Source organism: Vicugna pacos, chromosome 6 (assembly GCF_048564905.1).
Source record: "Vicugna pacos chromosome 6, VicPac4, whole genome shotgun sequence".
NCBI lineage: Eukaryota > Metazoa > Chordata > Mammalia > Artiodactyla > Camelidae > Vicugna > Vicugna pacos.
Window position 1 is genome coordinate 14,875,556 of NC_132992.1, and position 25,676 is coordinate 14,901,231.

At 38.6% G+C, this 25,676-nt stretch overlaps 1 protein-coding gene across 1 annotated transcript in view; it reads right to left on the reverse strand.

Annotated features, from left to right (window-relative positions):
• TMOD3 (tropomodulin 3) overlaps positions 1-25,676 on the reverse strand; it is a 71,676-nt gene that overhangs the window by 24,709 nt on the left and 21,291 nt on the right. The window contains exons 2-3 of the mRNA XM_031672776.2: positions 14,645-14,844; positions 9,673-9,829 (exon numbers count right to left, since the gene is read on the reverse strand). Coding sequence (XP_031528636.1) covers positions 9,673-9,829; positions 14,645-14,770 — 283 coding nt within the window. The 5' untranslated portion in view covers positions 14,771-14,844. The remainder of the gene's footprint in view (positions 1-9,672; positions 9,830-14,644; positions 14,845-25,676) is intronic.

Below are 25,676 nucleotides of genomic sequence, written 5' to 3' on the forward strand. Positions count from 1 at the left end.
GATCTAATTTTCCTTTTCCTCTCCTTGAAATATGGCCCCAAAGCCCTGACTTATAACTTTCAATATTTGTATTTATTTGAAATAACATGTCTAAAAAAAGATTATTCACTTTTATTCTTCAGTAGACAGCACTCTATCCAAATAATTTTAATTTCCTTATTTAACAAAGCAGAGCCCCAAACTGGATTTTTTTAAAAGCTAAAATTTCAGTTCTTTACATTGTAGCAAAACATGCAAATAAGCAATGATGAGATCAGAAAAAATCTCTCAGACAAGTATGAAATGACATGCTCCCCACTCCCAAATGAAACAAAACAAAAACAGGGCTATGACTCTTGGTTGCTAAGAATGTTGAAACAGTTCAGTAATGTTTCTGCAACTACAAAATGGCATCTAAGGAAACACAAGAAATCAAGATAAAAATTCATATAATAGTAACTTAAATATATGGCGTTTATCCACACCTGTGTTTGTGCCAAGAGGAGGAGGGGGTAAGAGTATCTTGCTAAGACCCTTGTTATTGTTCCAAAATCAGTAAGACATCGTGAACCATGTTAATTTTACTGCCAGGACCTTTCTTCACTAGTCCTCATCTCTTCTGCCCTGATAGCAAGTTACAGCAATCACAATGTTAAGAATTACGTTAGTCATCTCATCCTTGTTGAGTATATAAAAACTACAGAGATGTCATTAGTCATTTCATTTCTACAGAGGTGAAAGGCCCTAGCTCATTTTACTATGTGTATGTTTATAAGTTACCTTGTTCCAGAAAAGCTTTAAGGCAACTAGGCCACTGTAATCTCCACAAGGGGCTCTGGGACTTCCTTTTGACAGCAAGTGCACAAATCTCAAACCAACAAAACCAAAGGATGAGGGGGCAGATCTTGGAAAGACATTCTTGCTTTAACCTAACAGCACATGATACTTGCTCAATACTACAATACAATCTCCAATAAATGCTTATTTATTCAACAAATGTTTGGTGAGTTTGTATATACTACATAATGAGCTAGAAAGACACCATAAGAAAAATAAAATAAGAGATCCTTTACTCTAAGGAGCTTATACTCTAGTTGGGGAAACAGGACATCTACAGTATATGATTCTGGAGACTTCCACTTCTGACCAAGACGGAGTAATAGGGGCAGGGTTTACCCATGATTGAAACCCCAAAACGGACAAAATAACAAAAAGTTTTCAAGAATGCTGATCATCAGGCATAAAAGAACAGCAATCCCCTGAGAGATGACAAATAAAGCGAGCCCTACGATTGCCCAGCTCACTGCCCGGAGACATGATTTCTTTGGAGGAAAGGAAAGGATTTCTGATTCCTTAGTAAACCAGAAAGGTCATAGTTAAAACTTGCCTTAATCAACAGGATTGTGTAATTGCCAGTGGGCAGTTTGTTTCCACTAAATTCAAGATAAAGACTGGCTCTGTTTTGTACTCAAATCTCGTGAGTTCTAAATATCCGTGACATACCTCTAAAAAGTGGTCTCAGGCACCGCTAGGTAGAATGGGCTGCCTAAATTAGTCATGCAGAAGCTGGCATCTCCTTTGCAGACTGGTCACTGTATCTTTTGTTTGGTTCACTCATTGCTCCTTTGGAGTAAGAAGTAAGCCTGATGGATTGTTCATCGCTCATGTTTTATAGGAAATTTTCCCTGGATAAACATACCCATTCTGGGTGTTCCTGTCCCTTCCACATGTCTGTATGTGATTTATTACTGTAGAATTTTGATTTTAATTTTTTCAGAACCATATACTGTGAGGCTGTGTTACTAGCTTTTTTCTTTTTAATTGATTTAAGATTATGTTCTCTTGATGAATTGCCCATTTTGTCATTATAAAATGACTGTTTGCTCTGAAATTTACTTTGTCTCATATTAATATGAATAATCTTGCTTTCTTTTGATTAGAGTTAGCATGGTGTATCTTTTCTATTTGTCGCATCAATTCTTTATTCCCTTTCCTCTTTTTTTTTGTTTCATACCTTCCATTCCTCTAACATTCTGAACATATGAAATATAATTATAATAACTGTTTTAGTATCCTTACCTGCTGGTTTTATCACCTGTCATTGCTCAGTTAGTATTGATAGATCGTTTTTCTTCCTTACAAATCGAATTTCCCCACTTCTTTGCATGCTGGTAATTTTTTATTGGCTACCAGATATTATGAATTTTAACTTTTTGGGTGGTGGATGTTTTGGTGTCACTATAAATATTCTAGAGTTTCATTCTGGAACATGATTAAGTTACCTGGAAACAACCTGATCCTTCAGGGCCTTGATTTTAAGATTTGTTGGGTGGGACTGGAGCAGTGTTCAGTCTAGGAGTCATTTTTTCTCCAGCACTGAGGAAAGACCCTTCTGAGTCCCAGTGCCCTGTGAATGATAAGGTTTTCCAGTCTAACTGGTGGGAACACATATTCCCAGCACTGCACGAGCTGGGGCACTGTATCTCTGATCTTTTCAGATGGTTTTTCCTTTGGCCCAGGGTAGTTTCATCACACACATGTGCTGATCAGTACTCTGCTGAACCCTAAAAGGCAGTCCCCTGCAGATCTCCAGAGCACACTTTTGGTGTGCCTCCCTCCTCTCTGGCACTCTGTCCTATGAACACTGGCTGTCCTGGTCTTTCTGGAGCTCAGCTGTGTCTCCTCGGCTCAGAGAGCGCCCCAGGCTCTGTCTGGGTTCTGTCCCCCGTGCATTCCTTTGTCTTGGAGGGAAGGGAACACACCAGAAAGCACAGATGGCTCTACCCTAAAGGCCAACAGGGAACAGTCTTGCTCTGTGAAAAGGGGAGAGCCCAATCTCGAGGGTCAGTGGCCTGAATGGAAATCTTTGATGGTGCACTGGAGTGGGTGCACAAGGTGCAGAATAGCTTTGGAGTCTCTGAAGTACGGGACACCAAGGGAAAAAAGTCTTAGACTAGGTAAAGGTGGAGTATGATACTAGAAATGGGGAGGAAGGCTCCAGAGAAAGCAAAGCAAAATGAGAGTCAGTAAGAAATATTAAAAACTGGGCCATATTATTTCTCTTCAGTGTCAAATTCATGGCAAGGCTCTATGCCTTATCTATCCTGGAGACAAGATAGTCAAGATGCGTAAAAACACGAGAAATAATAACCAGCGGTATAGTCAGACTTTGCATTTTCACCATTCTCAGGAATGAGGAAGAGCTACACGAATACTCTCCTTCACTTTTGATCAATGCCTCAGTTACGTATTTTGCAACATTTCAAGGAAAAAAAGGTAAAAAGCCTCCTAACTTTTTACTATATGTCCAAGTAAAAGGAACATCTATTGGAATTGTGTTATTGTATTAATTTTCTTAAACATCTAGTTTCTCAACATTTTGAACATAGTAGACTCATAGGAAAGTCATTTCCATTCATTTTTACTAAGATTGCTTGATGATACCACGATACCTACCATAAGCTTGTTAGATTTAGATGAACTCAACAAGTGCAGATTGTAGATTCTGTGAACAATGCACTTAAAAACAATCCTTAATACATCTTTTGTCAGCTGTGCTTTTATTAGCTGCCTAATATCTTCTTTTTGCTGTCAACAAAACTGTAATTCTTAAAAACAGAACATTTACTGGTATAGGACAAAATATTCCCCCAAATGCACTAAAGACATAATGCCTTGAATTTCACTTAATTAGGGTTAATTCCTCCTTCCCAGATGTTGACATATGCTTTAATTCTGTAAAATGTGTAATTATAAACAATCATTTCACAAATCACAAAGTGAAATTACTAATTTATTTCTATATAACAACTCTCAAGTGTCCTTACTCTGTCAGGCCTTTTAAGGCATTTTGAGGTGATCCAGAAAGATAAAATTTGGCATGAGTATATAGTTTTTGTTTGTGGTCAAAAGGAAAAATCCTGAAATGTCCAATTTTCAGTTTTATGGGGTTCCCTTTCGTCACATCAGTTCTGCATAATTTTAGCTCCAAAGACAGTGTGACTTTAAGCGAAAAAATAACAAGTATAATTAATCACCATTTAATTAGTCTCCAAATATGAGAAAGTAGTTGGATAACTATTCCTTTTAGTGGTTCCCAATTTTTTCCTTTAAAAAAAAACTGAGCAGTCATCTGATTGATCTTTAAAAATAATTTATGAGCGATCACTACGTGATTTTGGCATACAACCTGGAAGGAGCTGAAGGAACTGAGTGAATCCCTATAACATTCTCTGGCACAGAAAGCTAATACTGCCACTGGGGACTGAACTCCGAGACCTGTCATCTTAGTAGGAAAAATGACTTAGTTTAGACACCAACAGCACATTTTATGGATTCTAACTAGTCTAAATACACCAAAAAGGTAAAATGCTTTTCTTTCTTAACAGGTTTGCAAACTGTTTTAAGAAGAACCAGGAGAACCTCTACTGTCTGAGAAGGCATCCTTCATCTGAAAGTCTCTCTCCTGTGAAATTAAGCCATTAAGTAAGAAACATGGGACTCAACCCAGGTAGGTGTTCAGGGTAAAAGGTCACTTGAGAGGCAGCTTAAAAAAAACAAGCTTCTCGAATTTGAGAGCTAAGGAGGGCATTCACATTTAGGTTGATTGGGAGGAATACTAATACGATGTAGATGAATTGTTCTGAGGATCTCCTGGAATGTGATTAAGATCTTGGGGATGAGACCCAAAGGAAGGAAGGCGTATCAGTGACTAAGGATAACCAAGACCAACAAATTTAAAGATGAGATCCCAGGGTGACTTTGAGAAGCCTAGAGGTGGCTTTTAGCTCTGTTTCAAAATACAGCTCTGCAACCAAAGTTCCCCAATTGCTGAAGACAGATTTGCCCTCCTCCAGGTCTATGACACTGTAACATGGCTTTTAAGGCTTGGCCCCATCAAGTCTAGGGTGGTGGTGTCTGCTTCCGTAAGATGGATTGCTCAAACTCAAAAACATATCTCTGTGGTTCTGGACCACTCCTTCATGACAGAAAATGGAAATCTCTTGCTTGGTAATAACATCACCATACGATCCTATGCAATGATTACACCATAAAGGATTTTTATACTGACTTCACCATACTCATTAACAAATTTGGTCCTCACAAAAACTATACACAGACTGTATGATTCCATTTATACAAATGTCAAAACAAGCAGAACTAATCTACTGTATGAAAAGCTATGATGGTGGTTACTTTTGGAAAGAAGAAAGAGAAAAGTGACTGGGAGGAAGCATGGAGGGACCTTCTGGAGGTGCTGATAATGTCTTGACCTGGCTGCTGATGACATGGGTGTGCTCACTATATAACTGATTGATCTGTAGCCTTCTTATTTGTGCATATTCTGTAAGCATGTTATACTTCAATAAAAAGTTCGTATTTTAGGGGTGTGGGGTATATAGCTCAGTGGTAGAGTGCATGTTCAGCATGCACGAGGTCCTAGGTTCAATCCCCCATACCTCCATTAAAAAAAAGTTCATTATTTTAAAAAACGCTAGGGGTAATCACTGCATCACAGCTAATAGTATTTAATAGACATATATAGTGAAAGAGGCAGCAAAAATACTGAACATATTATAAAAAGAAAGCCACTGGTTGTGAATACAAAATTACTTGCTTTTTAATTCAACCACTCCCATTTATTTCATACCCATCTAAAATGTAAAGTAAAAAATAGGAAAAAAAAATAAAAGGAAATAGAAACTATTACATCACAGTTAAGGATGTAATATTTTTTTCTAATGTCATCCATATTCCTCACCTCTACCATTTCTCCCCTTTGATACCTTCTTATTTTCCACAGTTCTTCTCTACCTTCTTTCCTACCTCCTCTAACCCTCCAAGACCTTTTCCTAGGTAACCGGAGATCATGAAACAGAAGCACACTGGGAAGTTTTCTGGGCCAGCTTAGGACAAATGCAGCTCCTTCACATCTCTTATTTTCTCTCCTTGTCCTCAAATCCATATTCTTCCCGTCATCTCTTTTTCTCACATCTCTCCCTCTATTTCTATTCTTCCTAATTATACCCCCAGAGTCCACCCGAAACATACATAATAGTAAAAAGTGATCTCATAAAACTGTCTTCTCCTACATAAATAAGATTAAAGCTATAAACAGTGGTATAGGTATGGCTGTACACATGGAAATACAAACAGCAGTCATTTCTATGACAAATACAAAGTACTGATGCACTTGTCTATCTTTGTGATTCTCCACAATTCAAACCTATGCATTGGTTTTCAAACCTCTTTCTGGTCCCAAACACCTGAGAAACATGACACTTCCAGCACCATCAGCAAGTAGTGTGATGGTTAATTTTATGTGCCGATTTGGCTGGGCATGGTGCCCAGATATCAGGTCAAATATTATTCTGGAGGTTTCTATGAAAGCGCTTTTTTGGATGAGATTAACATTTAAATCAGTGGACTTTGAGTAAAGCCAAAACGTGGTGAGCCTCAACCAATCCACTGAAGGTCTTAATAGAACAAAAGCTATCTCCTCTGAGAGCAAAAAGGAATTCTGCCAGGAGACTGCCTTTGCACTCAAACTGCAACTCTTCCCTGGGTCTCCAGCCTGCCGGCCTATTCTCCAGATTTTAGTCTTGCTAAACTTCCACAATTATATGAGCAAATTCTTTAAAACAAATCTTTCAGTTGAGGAAACAACTCATTTACAACTGCATCAAAAAGAAAAAAAAATACCTAGGAATAAACCTACCTAAGGAGTAAAAGACCTGTACTCCAAAAACTAAAAGACACTGATGAAAGATATTAGATACAATACAAACAGATGGAAAGATATACCATGTTCACAGATTTGAAGAATTAATATTGGTAAAAATGACCATATTCCCCAAGGCCATCTACAGATTCATTGCAATCATTATCAAAATACCAATGGTATTTTTCACAGAACTAGAACAAATAATTTTAAAATTTGTATGGAAACACAGCAGACCATAATAGCCAAAACAATCTTAGGAAAAAAGAACAGAGTTGGAGGAGACACACTCCCTGACTTTGGACTATGCTACAAAGCTACAGGCATCAAAACAATATGGTACTGGCACCAAAACAGAACACAGATCAATGGAACAGAATAAAGAGTCCAGAAATAAACCCATGCACTTATGACAAATGAGGCAGAACATACAATGGAGAAAAGACAATCTCTTCAATAAGTGGTGCTGGGAAAAGTGGACAGCTACATGTAAAAGAATGAAATTAAAACATTCTCTAACACCATATAAAAAAATAAGCTCAAAATGGATTAAAGACCTAAATGTAAATGTAAGACTGTTTCAGGTTTATAGAACTCCTAGAAGAAAACATAGGTAGAACACCCTTTAACATAAATCATAGCAGTACTTTTTTTGGATCTGCTGCCTAAGGCAAAAGAAACAAAAGCAAAAATAGACAAGTGGAACCTAAGTAAATTTAAAAGCTTTTGCACAGCAAAGGAAACCATTAACAAAATAAAAAGACAACCTACTGAATGGGAAAAAATATCTGCAAATGATATGACTGGTAAGGGATTAATATCCAAAATGTATAAACAGCTCATAAAACACATCAAAAAAAACAAACAACTGGATTAAAAAGTGGGCAGAAGACCTAAAGAGACATTTTCCCAAAGAACATATACAATAGGTACATAAAAAGGTACTCAACATAGTTAGTCATCAGAGAAATGCAAATTGAAGCCACAATGAGATATACCAGTCAGAATGACTATCATCAAAAAGAACACAAATAACAAATGTTGGTGAGGATGTAAAGAAAAAGGAACCCTTGTACACCGTTGGTGGGAATGTAAATTGGTGCAGCCACTGTGGAAAACAGTAGGGAAGTTCCTCAAAACACTAAGAATAGAACTACCATATGATCCAGCAATTCCACTCCTGGATATATATCTGAAGAAAACAAAAGTACTAATTCAAAAAGATACATGCACCCCAATGTTCAGAGCATCATTATTTACAACAGCTAAGATACAGAAGCAACCTAAGTGTCCATCAATAAACAGATAAAGAAGATGTGGTGTACACACACACACACACACACACACACGATGGAACACTACTCAGCCATAAAAAAGAACGAAATTTTGCCATTTGCAACAACATGGATGGACCTAGAGGGTATTATGCTTAGTGAAATAAGTTAGAGAAAGACAAATACTGTTATGTTATCACCTATATGTGGAATTAAAAAAAAAGTAGTCAATATAACAAAAAAAGAAACAAACTCACAGATATGGAAGACAAACTAGTGGTTACCAGGGGGAGAGGAAGAGAGGAGGGGCAAGATACGGGTAGGGGATTAAGAAGTACAAACTACCATGTATAAAATAAATAAGCTACAAGGATATAGTGTACAGCACCAGGATTATAGCCAACATTTTATAATAAATTTAAATGGAGTGTAACCTTTAAAAATGTGAAATCACTGTGCTGTATACCTGAAACATACATTTTACACCAACTATACTTCAATTTAAAAAAAAAAGGAATGAATGAATGAACAAATATATCCATCTCTCTCTATACACACACACATACACCCTTTTGGTTCCAATTCCCTGAAAACCTTGACTAATACAAATATCTAAGGTAGTGATTCTCAACTAGAGATAAGGGGGAAGTGGGGTCTACAGAAAGAGCTAAGGAGTTGGAGATGACAGATAATTTTGAAAAGGCCTGATGCAGATCTTGTGGAACACCTACTCAAAAGCCATTTACAACCTTCCTCTATCACAGAGGTGGAAACGCTAAAAAGAAATTTTCACCTTCCCTTGCAGCTAAGGGATAGCCATGTGACAGGGTTGCAGCCAGATTATTGAGAAGGGCTTCCTTCCAAAGAAAAGGCTAGAGCCTCACTAGGAGAAAGCACTGTGCTCTAGTCATTCTCCCCGCCTGGACTACTAAGGATTCAGACAGAAAAACAGTGCCCGGGAGAGCTGATCTTCAGCCCTCCTGCGGCCAGCATTCCCCAGCGCTCCACAAACCGTATTCTAAATAGGAGTGCAAGTAGGATCTGCCTTCTTAGGCCAACCGGTATTGAAAGCTGAGAAACTTAACCTACTTCATGGTAAATGTTATTATATAGAGAGCTTTTAAAAATACAGCTGTACTCTTTCTCCACTGAGGCTAGTTATGGACAAAATCTGCAATGGGACTTGGGCTAGAAGAATTTCCTGAAAGTAATGATTATGAAGCATTGACAATTATAATGATAATGGTTATGAAGCACTGAATTAATAAGGAAGGCTGTAGGATATCCTTTAAAGAGTCTTTGAAAATATGGCCTGAATTATTTTTTACGGCATTCTACTTTAAAGACAGGAGTTAGAATAGAGCAGCACTTTGACATCATTTGCATTCTTTAATACACTAGTACATTTAAAATTTTACCTCAGTATGCTTTTAATACTTGTTACAGGAGAAAACTAAAGAGTTCTAAAGAGAATGAAAAATCACTGTGTAATAAAACCTGACTAACAAATCATTAAGGAACTTATTGGCCAAGTTGGTGAATGTACATGAATGCCCTAAATTACCTAATAATTTTTCAGGTGAATAGTATTATATCTTTAAGGCTATCAATGATGCACCTCTAAAAATACTATTTTCCCCAGTCCTAACTAAAAAAGAAAAATCAAGTGCTATTGAATGACTTCAAAATTCTGTTTACCTTTTTTTTCTCCAGTGTAGGGCACATAGTCTTCCCTGTCCTTATGCTCCAAAGCTTCCTTCTCCAGATACGAAAGGAGGTGTTCTCTATCAAATGGCCCTGTGGCAGACTTCGATGTCTGGTTCTTCTGCCGGAACCCTGCAGGCAGAAGGGCATTCTGCCAAAGAAAATGAGCCAGCCATTATGACCATCAAGAACACCGACACTATATGCTTCCAGGTATTACCCATTTAAGAATGTGACGCAGGCATTCAAGACTTCATTACAGGATTTTAGAGCAGCAATTTAAAAGTGTTCCAAAGGTTTTTTTTATTAGGTAAAATTCACTCACATGTTATTAACATAGGCACAATCACATTTTCTTCAGAAAGTATTCTACTGGCAGGAAACAGCCTTTACTTTTTAAATGTCCTGGGACAGTAATAAAAAATATCGTTTAATGCATAATAACAGCTCAGTATATATGTATATATAGAAAATAATTCCACTGCATAAAAGAATGTTAAAAGACTATATACATCATAGTCTTTCATAATGACTTCATTATCATGACTTTCTCATAAGAAAAACATGTACACATACAGTAGGCTATCAGGCAATTAATGTTTACTTGTTTGTGTTTAAATGCAGTGGGGAAGGTTCAACTTCAAGGTGTATGAATGTGTTCTATGTGTGTGTACGTCAGCATTAGGAGGGATTTGCAGCAACCACCGTCACTGCTACTCATGCACCAAGACATCCAGGGATATTCATGGGAAGAGTGACATCCCTGTGTTTCCACATGGGTACAGCCCTTTTGAGTTCATGGAGTGACTGAGAGCAGGGGAGAGATGGGAGGTGAGGGACTGACGTTGTCCCTGTTAGTCCCTGCTCTGTACATTCACTAAGCCCAGGAAGAACCAGTGGTGACTAGGCAACACGACGTCCATTCTTTTGCTCGTCAAAAGTCAAGGAGGTGATATTGCCTTGTCTTACTATTCTCAAGTATTCTTTGCTGTGAAAATGAGAAGTAGCAAGAAAAGTCACACAAAACAGCCAACCCTATATTGCAACATCTTCCAGTACTGGCCATGATGCTGAATCTCCTGGGTGTTACAAGATCATTTTTCATTACAAATGGTGATCTTATATGGAAAATGATAAGAGGAAATATTCATTTTTTAACTGAAAAATATAGTACTTCAACTCTGGCCATTTGCTGAGATTCACAGTAATTAAAAAAAAAACTTACCTTTATGTTCTCCCCATATAATAGTATGCATTAAACAGAAAGCTCACCTATAAAGATGAGGTCTGTTCCTAATCATGCACCAAGAATATTTTTCTAACAGAAAACTGTCTTAGGAATATAAAAAAGGAACACAAGATCTCTACCCTCAGATTTTGAAATCAAGAGTTAAACACAAGAATTCATTTCCAACCATCAAGTACTACCCATTTTTACTTCCTAAAAAACTGTCTAACTTTTCTCCACCTCCAATACCATTACTTTGGTATAAATGATGATCCAAGCTGGGACAGAACAGTACATTAGCCTCCCAGCTGGTCTCCCTGGATCAGTTGCCTGACACTCTTCAACCGCCACTTCCACCCGCAAAGTTATCCTAGCTCCGTTTCACATGCCCTCTCCATTCTAGCCACATCAGCTCTTGTTCCTCCCTTGTGCTTGCCATTTACTTCCTTCTACCACAGGGCCTTCCCTGGAATGCTCTGTCCATCCCTCTTTGCTACTCATATTTCAGACTGCAGCTCCATTCCCTCCTTCCCGCTTTTCCTGGCGTCCCATCATATGCTCCTATATTACTATGGCATGATTATGTCATTAATGCCTAACTCCCCCCACTCCTAGCAGCCTGCATCATGAAGGCAGAGACCACATTTGTCTTGCTCACTCTCGTATCTCTAAGCCTAGCATAGTAACTGGGATCTATAGGTTGCCCTCCCTCCAATATTAACTGAATAAAGATTTGAGGATACTTTGCTCAATAAGGCAAATTAATATAAGTTACTTTCCGTCACCATCAATAAGGCACATACATACATACTGTTCCTTCATGGTGGTAGCAATGGACTTGCATAATTCCACCTGCCTGCTCAAGCCCACGTGAAACATAGAGGTTTTAAATGATATGTTAGCCGGAACCCTGGCTCCTTAAACACAGTCTTTGACCACAAAATAAATAACAGCTAACTGGTTTTGGAGGCCATGAACTAAGCTTTAGTAGAAGTACACTTTAATCAAGTAAGTTAATGGATCATAATTAGTTAACAAGTAGATAAAAATCTCATCAAAATGACTGCCACTAAAAATTATATGCTTCTCCCTTGCAGTGGAATTTTGTTGTAGTAATATATTCGCAGCCCTGGAAATGAAAAAAATAGCTTTTGCCTAGGCTGGCTGGCTGTCTTTTAGACAGAAGTTTCTAGAAAACGCAGTAAGTTAGCAAATATATATATTGAATGCAGCAACAAGTAAAACAGCCCTCCAAAATAAAACAAGGCACCATATATAAACTTCATCTGCTTTTCTCTACCTACCTTCTGAGACTCTGTAAGGTACAGTGTGTTCCTCTGGCTGAAGCAGCTGCTGCCACCTTTGCCCTCTTTCTTCCCTGGTCCTTTACTGGCACACTTCTCAAAAACTTCACCCAACAAGTGGAAAGCTATCGATAAATATCACTCTTCTTCTACCCTCAATGAACAGTATCTGAGGTTGGGGGATTGCAACTAGGGTTGGAGAGTTTTCAAAATACACCCAGTTGTTAGAACTCAAGCCTCCCCATACAAGAAGCAGGCCATGGATTTCCAAATAAGAAAATATAAGCCAACAGCATAGGGCATGAGTTCAAGGGGACTCACTGTAGTTTAACAGAAAGACCACTAGACTCTGCCAGGGGTCAATCAGGTAGCCAGGAGTCTAGTCTCAGTTCTTTCCCTAATTGTAATAACTCAGACAAGTCACCTAACTTTTGTTTCCCATCTATGAAACAGAGAGCGAGCAAGAGCAAGATCGATATTTCTCAATCAGGGGCATTTCCATCTCGGGACAACTGGCAATATCTGGGAATATTTTTGGTTGTCATAATTTGGGGAGAGGGCATATTAATCACCTTTAAAAATAAATTTTTAGTGGAGGTACTGGGGATTGAACCCAGGACCTCGTGCAGGCTAAGCATGCGCTCTACCACTGAGCTATTTCCCTCCCCCAATCACATTTTTTATTTTCTGTATGTTATAGTGCTTTGACATCTTGAAGGCCTTGCTAATCCTGGAAAGACTGCCCCTCCTGGGGCTAACTAATTTGTAGGGATAGCAAACGACTCCCCCAACCTCACCACCAGGCACCTTCCTTACAAAAACCAATCAGTCCAGAGCCCATACCCTCAACCCTCTTTTATCTCTCACACACCAAGCCAGTATTTCCCCTGCCCTAAATTGCCCAGGGCCAGGTACCAGACAATTAGAGACCACTCCTGCAGCCCAGAGCCACTGAAATTATTCAAACCCTCCAATTCTAAACTTGCTCAGACTGGCCTATCATGTCTCTCCTATTCCTTCCCTTGGAAACCACAATAAAAGTTCTGGCTGTGCTTGCTCCTCATGCCCTCCGCTTCCCAACCCAGCTGCTTCTCCAAGTGTGAGCCTGCATGGCTAGGTGCACCTCCTGCTGTTGAGAAATGTGAGTAACAAACTCTTCTTTCAAGTTGTCTCCACGCCTGTCATCTTACCACACCTTATCTAAACAAAATCCCAGATACATTTTAAAACAGGAGGGTGTGCTACTGGTATGCAGTGAGTAGAGGCCATGGATGCTGCAAAACATCCAACAATGCATAGGACAGACTCACAGCAGAGTTACTCAGCCCCAAATGTCAACAGTGCCAAGGTTGAGAAACCCTAGACTGGATGAACTTGTATGTTCCTACCGTTAGATTTAAATAGGTCTGATAGGTTGAACTGCCCGTAGAAGTTACTACTGTGACATGCAAAACAGCACTGTTATTCTGAGTTATCCCACACTCAGGTGAACTGGAAATTTTTCCTTACAATAACAATTATGGTTAAGGGATTTGATTGATGGTACAGACACATTACTCAGGTGCTAAAGTAATGCTGAGAACAGAAGTGTAATTTTCAATAAAAATTTGAAAACATTCCAGCAGGAATAAATGTGTGGTAGTGACAAGAGCACATTCATAAACTCCACCACAATCCTTAAAAGGCACTAAAAAGAAATCAACGTCTTGGCATAATAAAACGTGGTAAACAAAAGAAGCCTAGCAAATAACCATTACCTTCAGGTTAAGGAGCCAGAACCTTCGTGTTCTCCCCTCACTGCCTTCAACCCGTCCCCCACCCCCATACATCCCAGGGAATAACAATTCAAGGGTCAAGGGTCTCTACCATCGCCTTGTGTATTGTTTAAGATAAACAACAAGTTTGCAAATAAAACATATATACATATATTCAGGTCTGCTCCACTGCCCAGAGTCTACTTAGATCTAGTCTACCAATAACTAGAAACTTTGGTCCAATCTGGCCAGCATCTTTCAGAAAGGTAACCGCAAGGTCATGAAGAACTTTCTCGAGACACTCTACACTGCAGCCATCCTGGGACAGAAGCCCTGAAGAGGCATGGAGGCTGGCATACATCGAAGAGCTAGTCATCTGCTGCGTCTCACCAAAAACACTGCTCCCCGCCCAGAGAGAAAAGGTTTCTTACAGGAGAGAAAATTTCAGGAGATGTTTGTAAATAGAGATGTGGGAGAAAATAGTTTAGAACAGTCACATCCGCAGAGATGTGAGGCAGAAGTAGGGGGACTGGAAAGGAGGCAAAAAGTTCATTTGGGTAAAGAGAAGAAGGGGGATGGCAGTGCCAGGGAAGTCATGAAGAAGCTAACTGCTCAAAGGCAGCGACTTAGTATCAAAGGGTTTGAAAAATTATTTCATGTCTTTACTAGGTAGCACCTACCTCAGGGTCAAGATCATCCAGAACAGTTTCCAGCTGTTTCAGCTCTGTTTCTGACAGATTCCCAAGGAGTTCGTCTTCATCGAGGTCCTTGTATTTTTCTAAGTCTTTCCGGAACGGTAGTGCCATGGTTTGCAGTGGAGGAAGTCACTTAATTTTTCCTTTTCAGTACAGTTAGCAGTGATTTCTGTTCTTCCTCAGAGCTATGGAGAGAAGAAACAAAAACATTTAAAATGGTGAAGTCATTTCCACCTATTTAGGTCTATTTTAGGTTAAATGAAATGTAATTTCCACGTGTTATATACTATTTGGCCATATGCCACACACTACCTTCATCCATGGTTCATTCAATGCCTCTGCCTTTTGTCTTTTGTTGACAAAAAGCAACCAAATAATAACAAAAACAAAAAACCACAACTGGGAAAAAAGAGGGAGAAGCAAGAATAAAATTCAAATCCGTTAATACAGTTACTTGATAGAATCTAGATTTTCTGATAACTGAGTTCTAGAGGGAAAGAACTTATAACATGTGCCAAAATACATTTTTTTCCATCAATAGCTTTCAAATGATCGCTATCAGAGTACTTTGCATAAGCACAGTATGTTTGAGGCACGTTTGTTTTACTGTAAATTGCTTAGAACATTATTTTCTGACTCAATATTAATATGGGGGGTGGTATTAATACTCTCTCCATGGGAAGAGTGGCCATTGGAAAATAATATTTTTTGAGAAGGTGCATTTAAAAACTTTTTTGAAAAGGCATTTTTAAAAGAAAAAAAATACAGCCTTCTGAAAATGTTTCAGTAAAATACTCAGAACCATGCTGGGATATGTGATCCACAGACTGGGAAGGCTGGTCGGGAGGGTCCGGTGATTGGAAGGAACCTCACTGGTTCCTCGCCGTGTGGATGCCTCCCAAACAGCTATGAAGTGACCCAACAAGCAATGTCCTTCCAGATACAGTGGGACTGTTCTATAGGAAAAAATACGTAAGTTCCACAAAACGTCTACAGTACAAATGAAGTAGCTCTATAAATTCCATACATGTGGATCATTTATCTCATAAAATGTTCCTATGTGAATAAGAAATAATCCTAAGACTTAGCAATTTGGTTAAATTTTTCGTGGCTGCCAAATGCCCAATACTTCAAAGTTTGGATCTACTTCCTGCTCCCCGTCTGCCAAGTTTTCCCAACTTAGTATTTTAACTAATATATTTTCTTCCTTAAACCGGTAACATTTATGGATCCCTTTATGTGTTTTCATCTTTTGAGAAGAAAGGAGGGTTCACCACAGAGGTCTGTCAGCTAGTAACCATCTGGGTCCAATAATGAGTAAATTAACAGAGGTGCGCTTATGCAGATGTTAAACTGTAGGCATTTTGTGTAACTGCCCAAGACAGGTCTGGCTTACACCTGTTCTGGCACCTCATCTGGTTTAGCAGTTATCCTCGATTTTTTTCCTGCTTTTCTGAACAAATAATTATTATCACTGTTGCCATTACTAAGTTTGGTAAACCTCCTTTGCATTTCCACTTTAAGACAATAACCAAGTATCCTGAGAGTGTATTTTCTCAGTTAAAAATAATAGTCTGCAGAGAAGATTCAAAAGAAAGTACCAGCACTTTCAAATAGATTGACCACAAAATGCAATTTTAAAGAAGGTGGCAGGCAATTTTAGGGGAAAAAATATAAGACCATTTTGAAAAAATACTCCCCTCATAAAAATACCAATGACATGGTATTTGAGACAGATAAGGGTAAGAAACTGGAAAAAGGACATGAATTCGTACCAAGAGTAATTATTTAGCTTTTGCTAGTTTTAAATGTTTGGACAATCAATACAAAAGGTTTTTAGTGTGGTTTAATATAATTTATTTTTGAGGTTTATAGTATATAGTAGAGCCAACTTCTTGTTCAATAAATACTTCAAAGAAATTCATATTGTTTTCATTATTTTAAGCATCCCCTCACTCCACTCTCAAGTGTTCCAGTATGGGCCATAAATCCAATGGTCACCCTACTACTAAGGCACTATAATGCACAAGATGATAGGAATGAGGTATCGGGGCAAAGGTAATGTTATATGCCACCCAGGGTCTATAGTTTTGGAACACGACATTCCTTACAGTGACTAACAGATCTGCTGTTTGGGAACATGACATTTCTTAGAGTGACTAACAGAGTGACCAAGAGACAGCTCTTTATCCCAGAGTAAAATCCAGGCATGTTTACAGTGCTGCTTAAAGAATAACAAAATGAACACACAACCCAGCCTCAGAAAGGAAACATTACTAGTACTCGCACGTTCCCCTTTCCTGCTGTATCTCTCTCCCCAAAAGAAGCCACTGTATTGAATTTTGAATTAATCATTCTCTCTTTCTTTTACAGTTTTACCTTAAATGTATATATCTTTACACAGTTTTAGTTTTGCTTTTTTTGCACATGTATGTGAATATATATATATATATATGAATATATATATTCATATAGTATGTATCCTTCTGTGACCTGCTTTTTACACTCAACATTGCTTTGGGTTCATGCTTCGATCTGTACTTCTTTTATTTTCATTTCTCTACCATAGTCCATTGTATAAATGAACACCAGAATTACTTACAATCTTTCCTGCTCTAGTTTTCTGCTGTAAACAATTTTGTTACCTACTTCCTGGTATACATGTGCAAGAGTTTCTCCAAGTTATTCAAACCTAGGAATAGAATTGCTGGAAAAAGGATATGGTATTACTCAACTTTACTAGGTAATGTCAAACTATTTTCAAAGTGGTTTTACCAATTTATATTCCTAGAAGATTTAATGCATGACAATTTCATGTTACTTATCCTTGCTAACTGTTGGTATTAGCAGACAGTTTATTTTTACTCATTCGGGTGGATGTGAAATGATACTTCACTGTGGTTTTAATTTGCATTTTGCTGAGTTATAATGAGGTTGAGCATCTTTTCATATGTTCTTGGCCTTAGTCACTTGGACTCAGTCATGTTCCTTAGACTGTGAAGAATCTGTTGCCCATTTTTGTACTGTGCTGTTTATCTTTTTTAAAAAAACAGATACTCTTTACTATATTCTGGATACAAATCTTTGTCAGTTATATGTTAAAAATCTCTTCTTCCATTTTCTTTTAACTCTTACTAGTTTATTATGGCATTTTCTAGGGGGAAACATATCAAAGTGGTTTTCACTTAAATTTTTAAGGAATTTACTTCTTTGGCTTGTTTTCCCCTTTTCAAAGCAATGGAAAGGGCATCTCCTTCAAGTTCGGATAATGAAATTTTGCCAATTCCTAGGCAAGAACTTACAGGTTATATACCAAAGTTTCCCAGAAGCTTCAATAAAAAGCAAATGGCTGGTGCTCATCCTACCTAATGTTGCTCAGAAATGTTCAGATTCTCAGATTCTCATAAAACAAACAAGTCCATAACGTATAGCACAGGGAACTATATCCAATATCTTGTAGTAACTTACGGTGAGAAAGAATATGAAAACGAATGTGTGTATGTTCCTGTATGACTGAAGCATTGTGCTGTACACCAGAAACCGACACAACATTGTAAACTGACTATACTTCAAAAACAACAACAAAAGACTCTCGAACTTGACTGTACCTTCCCTCTCTACTCTCATCCTTTATTGAGGATTATCTGTGTACTGACAATGTTCCAAGTATTAGCAAGAGACTCCTTAGGAAGGGACGCTCTGGAAGCAGTGCTTTGCTTTGTTCTCTGTCCCCCAGATCACATGTCCTCTCTTGCTTGTCCTCTGACATCTGTGTATCGGAAGGGGAACAAATTCTCAATAGTTTCAACCAGTGTACTAGAAAAGTATTTTAAATCTATACTGGATCTACAGGACCTTCTTTAAAATCCCCAAGCTAAAGTAAAATACACCTCATAAAAATAGCATTTCATAATTTATACAGCACAGAAGTAGATTTTCAAAAGCATAATATTCTCATAAATCATTTTTTAAAAGGTTGCATATAAGCAAAGATTAGTTTTGCCAGATAAGTTAGGCAAACTTTCAGGCAGAAGTAGAAAATTTTTTAACCTGAAATTCTGGTATGACCAGACTGTTTAATTCTCCATCACTTTCAGAGCAGTGGTTTTCAAGTTTCAGAGTGAATCAGAGCTCCCTGGAGGGCTCGTTAGGACACCGCCCCTGGGCCCCACCCCTAGTTTCCTGACTGAGTAGGTCTAGGGTAGGGCTGAAAACCTGCATTTTTAACCTGCTGCCAGGTGGTGCTGATGCAGCCGGTCAGGAATTAGGCTTTGAGGGCCACCGCTCTAGAGGAGCTCACTTCGTAAATTCTCGTGGCCGCCCATCTTGTCTTATTCACAGGATGAAGAACTTTGTTAAAATAGTCCCCAAAGTCTGTGGGAGTTACTGCTATGGTATGCTTTTCTTTTTCAGTCTGCCACTGCTTCACTGGATTTCAGTTAGCTGAGGTAGTACTGAGGAACATAAGGAAACTCCTGGAATTTTCTGGGCCAGAAGTCTTCATTCCATTAAACAATTTCCTTTTCATTTATTACTTGTCTCTAGAATCCTCCTTATTTTTCACCCAAGACTTCCAGGACCCTGCTAATTTCCAGAAGGATTCTCAGCCATCTCATTTCACAAACGTTTTAAATTTTAGCTTTCTATTTAGATAATTTTTAAAAATCAGCAGCTATATTCTAGATCTTTTGGATCACTTAAAACGAAGCCCTGTTGTGAGATTTCAGATGCTGTATTTACATTTATATTTATCACTGCACCAGCACCAGGCGGAACAGCTTTAACTGTTCTAAACTAATACAGAGGCTTTCTTAATACCTAAATGATACATTTGCACAAAATGGAGACAAAGCGTTTTGTAACCGAAGGTTTCTCTGAGATCTAAACAAGGTAGATGGTCAGGCAGGCACAATGAACCCAAAGAGAGCCCCTACTGAAGCAGTTAGTACCGTATTCCCATCAACAGCAATTTAGTTTTTGCAAAAATTAACACTAGGATCCAAAATAATTTTTTAAGAGAAACACTTCTCTACTCTAACCAATCTCCACTTATTTTATTTGTTTCACATTTTTTTATAGAGTAAGATCTTCAAACTGACTATATTTTAAAGAAATCAGAAATACATTCAGAGTTATATTCTCTAAAGATATGAGGTGTAACCACCATTTCATCACTATTTCAACAGGGCAAGCTCAGAGTTCAGCCTCTTAATCTGTTCCCTCTTTAATGCACACATGTGGTCACATTGTTCTCTGGTTCAAAAACCTAATAGAGACTCACAGTACCTTCAGTGGGGTTAGGCAAACTACAGTGTCAGTGGGCCAAATTCAGCCTGCTGCCTGTTTTTGTCAGTACTATCTTATTGGAACATAGTCACATTCATTCACTCATGTGTTGTCCACGGCTGCTCTTGTGCTACAATGGGAAAGCTGAATAAATGCAACAGAGATCATATGGTCTGCAAAACCTAAAATATTTACCATCTGGCCCTTTACTGGAAAAGGTCTGCCAACCCCTGACCTACAAGATAAAGTCCAAATTCCTCAGCACGAGATACACAGCTCACAACCGGGTTCCAGCTAGCGTTCTAATATGATCTCCAACTGCTCACCGTCACACAGCCGATAGGCCAAACAGACCCCAAGCTTTTAGGTCTCTATGCCTTTGTTTATTCTGTTCCTTCTCGCTGCAATTAATGCACTCTTTCTTATCTACCTCTGTCCTCATCCAAACCCCTACATATTCTTCCAAGGCTTAGCTAAGATGCATACGTACATTCCCAGAAGTCTTCCTTGCTCTCCATTCCCACCCCTAGGAAAGATGGGTATCTTCAAAATGTAAGGGTGTAACTGGTACTATCAACATATATATGATAAGAAAAATGATTCCCCCCAAAGTAGATAGAACAAATGACTACAGAATGGTGGTAACACAACCAGAGAAAGAAGGCAGTAAGCATGCAGATACAAAGAAATGGGGTTCATCAAACAAGATGTGGCCGTGTTCATTAAGCATAAGGGAGGCATGATATCCTGACCAACAGATGTGACTGGCTGGTCCCACTGCAGTTACATGCCTCCTATGAAGAAATATCAGATGGCTTATACCTGACGTAATCAACATTTAGTAATTCAACTCCCCTTATTCTTCTCCATGCTCATCAAGTAGTCTTCTAATTAAAACTTGGCTATTCATCTAGCTTTCCTTACTGTAAATTAATACATTCATGTTTTGACTTATGTACCAGTATTTTATGAGCGTGGTTAGTCTGGGCCACTTTTAAAGAAATTAGGTAACTTCTGGTGGATTGAACTCTGCAAAAGCTAAGCTGATGACCACCACATGAAACCCTATTCCAGGGCTGGCTGGCCAGCTACTCCCAAAGACACCCCCTATCTCATGTCAAACCAACAATGACATTGTACTAGGTCCTCTTTCGTCTGTCTCTCTTGCTGGACACTATAAGATGCTTGAAGAGCAGAGATTCCTAGATCTCATTTCTTCCTGGGATGCCGTCACCAGGTACAGTACCTGGTGGCACACAGTTAAGCCAAATTTGATTTAATTGGATCATATATCAGTCTCCCCTTTCCCTCTTTGGTAGTTTCCTCTAACTCCCCCAGGTATCTAGTGTCTCTTTTGCACCACGTTTCCCTTATCACAACTATAAAAGCACTGATAATTAGTCTTTGATACTTCTGCTAGCACTTTACAGCATCTGCATTATTTATCTCTTCTTCCCTCAGTGTCAAACCATTTGGGCTTGCTACTCAGCGTTCTCTGCTGTCTAATCTTCCCCAGTTAAAACAAAATTAAAAAAATATCTGATAATCAGTCATCAGACCTCTGAAATTAATGACATGCTCTAGTGAAGATTTGAGTAAAGAAATGAATTTCCTCTCTAAAGACACCAAGTCTTAGTCTTCAGATGTGTGAGGCATCTTTTCCTCACTGGCTTCTCCTAGGACCCCTGGGTACTAAAACCAACCTGACCCACCAGATATGAAACTTTTTTAATGTGTCAAGTTTCCCAGATGATAATTTGTTTTCCAGTATATTTACTATTCATTCAACAAGTATTTTGAACATCTCCTGTACCAGGAACTGACTTGTTCCAGACAATAGGCATAAGCAGTATACAAGACAGACAAGTTCCTTGCTCTAATTTATTTTAAAGGTGGCGTATAGACAAAAAACAATGAACAAAAAAAACCAAGTTAAGAACAGACAGTAATAAACATGCTAAAGGTAAACCCAGGACAATGCCATGGGGGAAATGAGGGTCAGGAAAGTTACTCTAAGTGGTTCAGACAGACTGTTCTGAAAGGTGATTTCTGAGCCAAGATCTCAAGGTGTCTAGCAGCTCCCTCAGCCTAGGAATCTGCTACCAGCAGCAATCTAGATGAGAAACAATGGTGGCTTTGCCTGGAGTTGTACATATATATAGAGACAAATGGAAAAAAACATGCTGTATATTTCAGAAGCAAAGTCAAAAGGATTTGTTCACAGATTGGCTGTAAGGAGATAAAACCTCACGTTAATTTGTTAGTATTTAATAATGCTTTTTAAATTCCATATCTATTTTTTCTGAAGAGCTGAACATGGTCCTTTGCCATCCATATTTCTAGGTCTAAAAAAAAGGTTCTGGTTAATATTTTCATAATGGTTTGTTTTGAGGTCCATATTGTGAACTGTTCTAATATAACAATTTTTGAACAAACCCGTAACAATATCAAATTAGCTAAACAAGATAAATAAACCAATTAAAAATTACTAAATAAAACAATTGCTGGCTGTGGGCTTTAAATGTATTTGTAGGCTAAACAAAAGCACATGCCTTTGTTAACGCTATATCTGGTATCATCTTTTGCAAAGAGCTGACTCTAAAAAGTGAAACGAGCAAATAATCTGCCATGATCTAAAAGAAATATTACACCATTACTGCTCCTAACTTATTTTCTCTCCAGGACTTATAATACTTATAGTCAAACTGCTGAGGAAGAGATGATCATTAATTTGGCACCAGTAATCACTGTGACTTCAACATCCACATAATTGACCCTTCCAACACCTAGTCTCCAAGTTCCCTGGCCTTTTTTCTCTCTTCTGATGATCCAGTGCTCCGCCCTACCTCCACTCTACATCCGGATGCTTGTAACCTAGTTCTAATCATTACCAAAAATTGTACCCCTCCCTAACTCTCAATTTCTTTGATCTTCCCTCTCTGGAACTCCTCCTCTAGCAAAACCCCAATCCTGGTTAAAACACTCTTCTTACTCCTCAGATAAAATTTGCCAGGGTGGCAGATAAAATAGGAGAAAAACACACAAACTGACAAGCCGTATTTAATATTTGTCACCACTAACATCAAAGAGTGCTGCCTAACATTCCCACTGCATTTCCCTAGTCCAGTCACTCTCCCACACTCTCCCTCTATCATACAGGGCTATTTTACCTCTTCTTTTCCTTCAAATCTTTAATATTTTTACCTGTCACTCTCAGCTGAAGACACTATCTTAATATTTCACTGAGAATATAGAAGCAATCATAAAAGGACATCTACACTCCCATTGCTATGGTCTATCACCTGACCTGAATTTGTACCCATGAACTCTACCTTCACTCTTGTTTTTATAGATAAGCTGTCCAGATTCTTATCTAAAGCGAATCACATTATCTGTAACCAGATCTCACCCATGCTCATTTATTCAAGATCACTCCAATAATTGTGCCTTTTCTCTATGGGACCATGCCCATCAGCACAGAGACTGTAATGTATCTCCCAAATTAAAAACAAACATTCCTTTGATTTCATATCCCCCTCCAGACCCTTCATGTCCTCCTCCAGGCTACTTCTTGGTTCCTCTTTATAGCAAAACTCTTTGAAAGAACTGTCTGTTTTCAGTACCCCAAGTCCTCTCCCTCTTATTCTTTTAAACCTCCAACCTGGCTTTCATTCCCAGCACTTAGTCCATCCAAACTGATCTTGTCAGCAATGACCTGCCTGGTGCCAAATCTAACTGTCACCTCTTAGTTCTCGTCTTACAAGACCTATGAGAAGCAGCATTTGACAACACATGAATTCTTTCATCCTAAAAAACTTTTCTCACTTGGCCATGGGCACTTGGACACTGATTTTTCCCTTGGTCCCCCTTTATCTCTCTGGCTGCCCCACCCTATTCTCCTCTGCTAGTTCCTCCTCGTTCTCCCTACCTTTAAATGCTGGAGTGCCCCCCAGGACTTAGTTCTTTGGCAGCTTCTCTTTCTATACTCACTCCCTAGGTGATTTCATACATTGACAATTCTTGCATTTACAGCTCCAATTTGGACTTCTTTCCCAAACTCTGGACTTAAAAATAACTACCTCTGTCACATCTCTACTTGGATGGATAACAGATATCTCAAAAGTGAATGTACAAAACACTCTTAATTTTCTCCCCCACACCTGCTCTTGCCATGTTTTTACCATTTAATTAACAGCAACTCCATTCTTTTAGTTGCTCAGTCTACAACTCTTGGAATTAACTGTGAGTTCTCTCACACTCCACATCTGATCCATCAAACATTTGGCTCTATCTTTAAAACATCATGTCTTACCATCTCCACTGCTTCCCCTCTGGTCCAAGTCATCATCATCTCTTTCCTGGGTTATTGCAATTGCCTCCTAACTCAGGCTCCTGCCCCCACTCTAATGCCCATACAGTCTACAGTCTATCTGCTGCAAAGGTACCAGAGCTATCTTATTGTTTTTAACTGAAGTTCTTATTGAGAGAGTTAGAGATTCTCACGCCGTTGGAAGAAACAACACAGAGGGATTCCTTGAACATGCTGTCCAGTTTCCCCTGACAGTAACATTTTGTAAAACTACAGTATATCACAATGAGCATATTGACATTGACATAGTCCACTGATCTTAATCTGATTTCCCCAGTTTTACTTGTTCTCATATTTGTGTATACATGTATGTAGTATGTTCCATACAACTTTATTACCTTTTAGATTTGTGTATCCACCACCATAATCAAGAAACTGAACAGTTGCAACAACACAAAGATTCATGTTGTCCTTTTACAACCACATTCATGTCCCTCTCTAACCCCTGGCAAACAACTGATCTGCCCCCCTTTTCTAAAATTAAGTCATTTTAAAAAGTGCCGTATGCATAGCATCATATGTAACCTTAGGGATTGGCTGTTATCACTAAGCATAAATATGTAAAGATTCATCCAAGTTGCCGTGTATCAACAGTTCACTTTTTAAACTGGATTCCATGGTATGTATTTTTTGCAGTCTAACCATTCAGATGGTGAAAGACAGTTCTTGACTATTACAAATAGTGTCCATGAACATGTGTATACAAGTTTGTGTGTGAACCAGCCAGATTCCATTAATTCTGCTACTCACAATCTTTTAATGGCATCTTATCTCAATATGAATAAAAGCCAGATGGCCTTACAATGGTCCACAAGACCCTACATGATCCCCCTCAAGCCCCAACTCATTTCCAACCATTCACCACTTTGCTCACAAGACCTCAGCAACATTGACCTTGCTCTTCCTCTGACAAACGAGGCACACTCTCACCTGAGGGCTTCTACACTTGATGTTTCTTCTACCTGGAAAACTCACCCCTATAACAGCTAAATGACCTGTTCTCTCTCTTCTTTAAGGTCTGTGCTTAAATGTCAACTATTAGAAAGGACTTCCCTGTCCACTATATATAAAATATCCCACAGGCCCCCCAAACTATTGCACTAGGCAATCTCTATTTTCTTATCCTATATTTCCCTCTATATTATTATCTGACATGCTATATATTTACTGATTCATTATCTATATTTTGTCACTAAAATCTAAACTGTATTCAGTCAGGGACTTTGTTTTGTTCACTACTGCATCCTCAACAGAGAACAGATCATGGCACATGCCAAGAACTAAAAAATAGCAAATATAATTAATTTCAAGGCTAAGGGTAAACTGAAAGTCACTTAAGTTAACATGGAGTCATTCATTCAC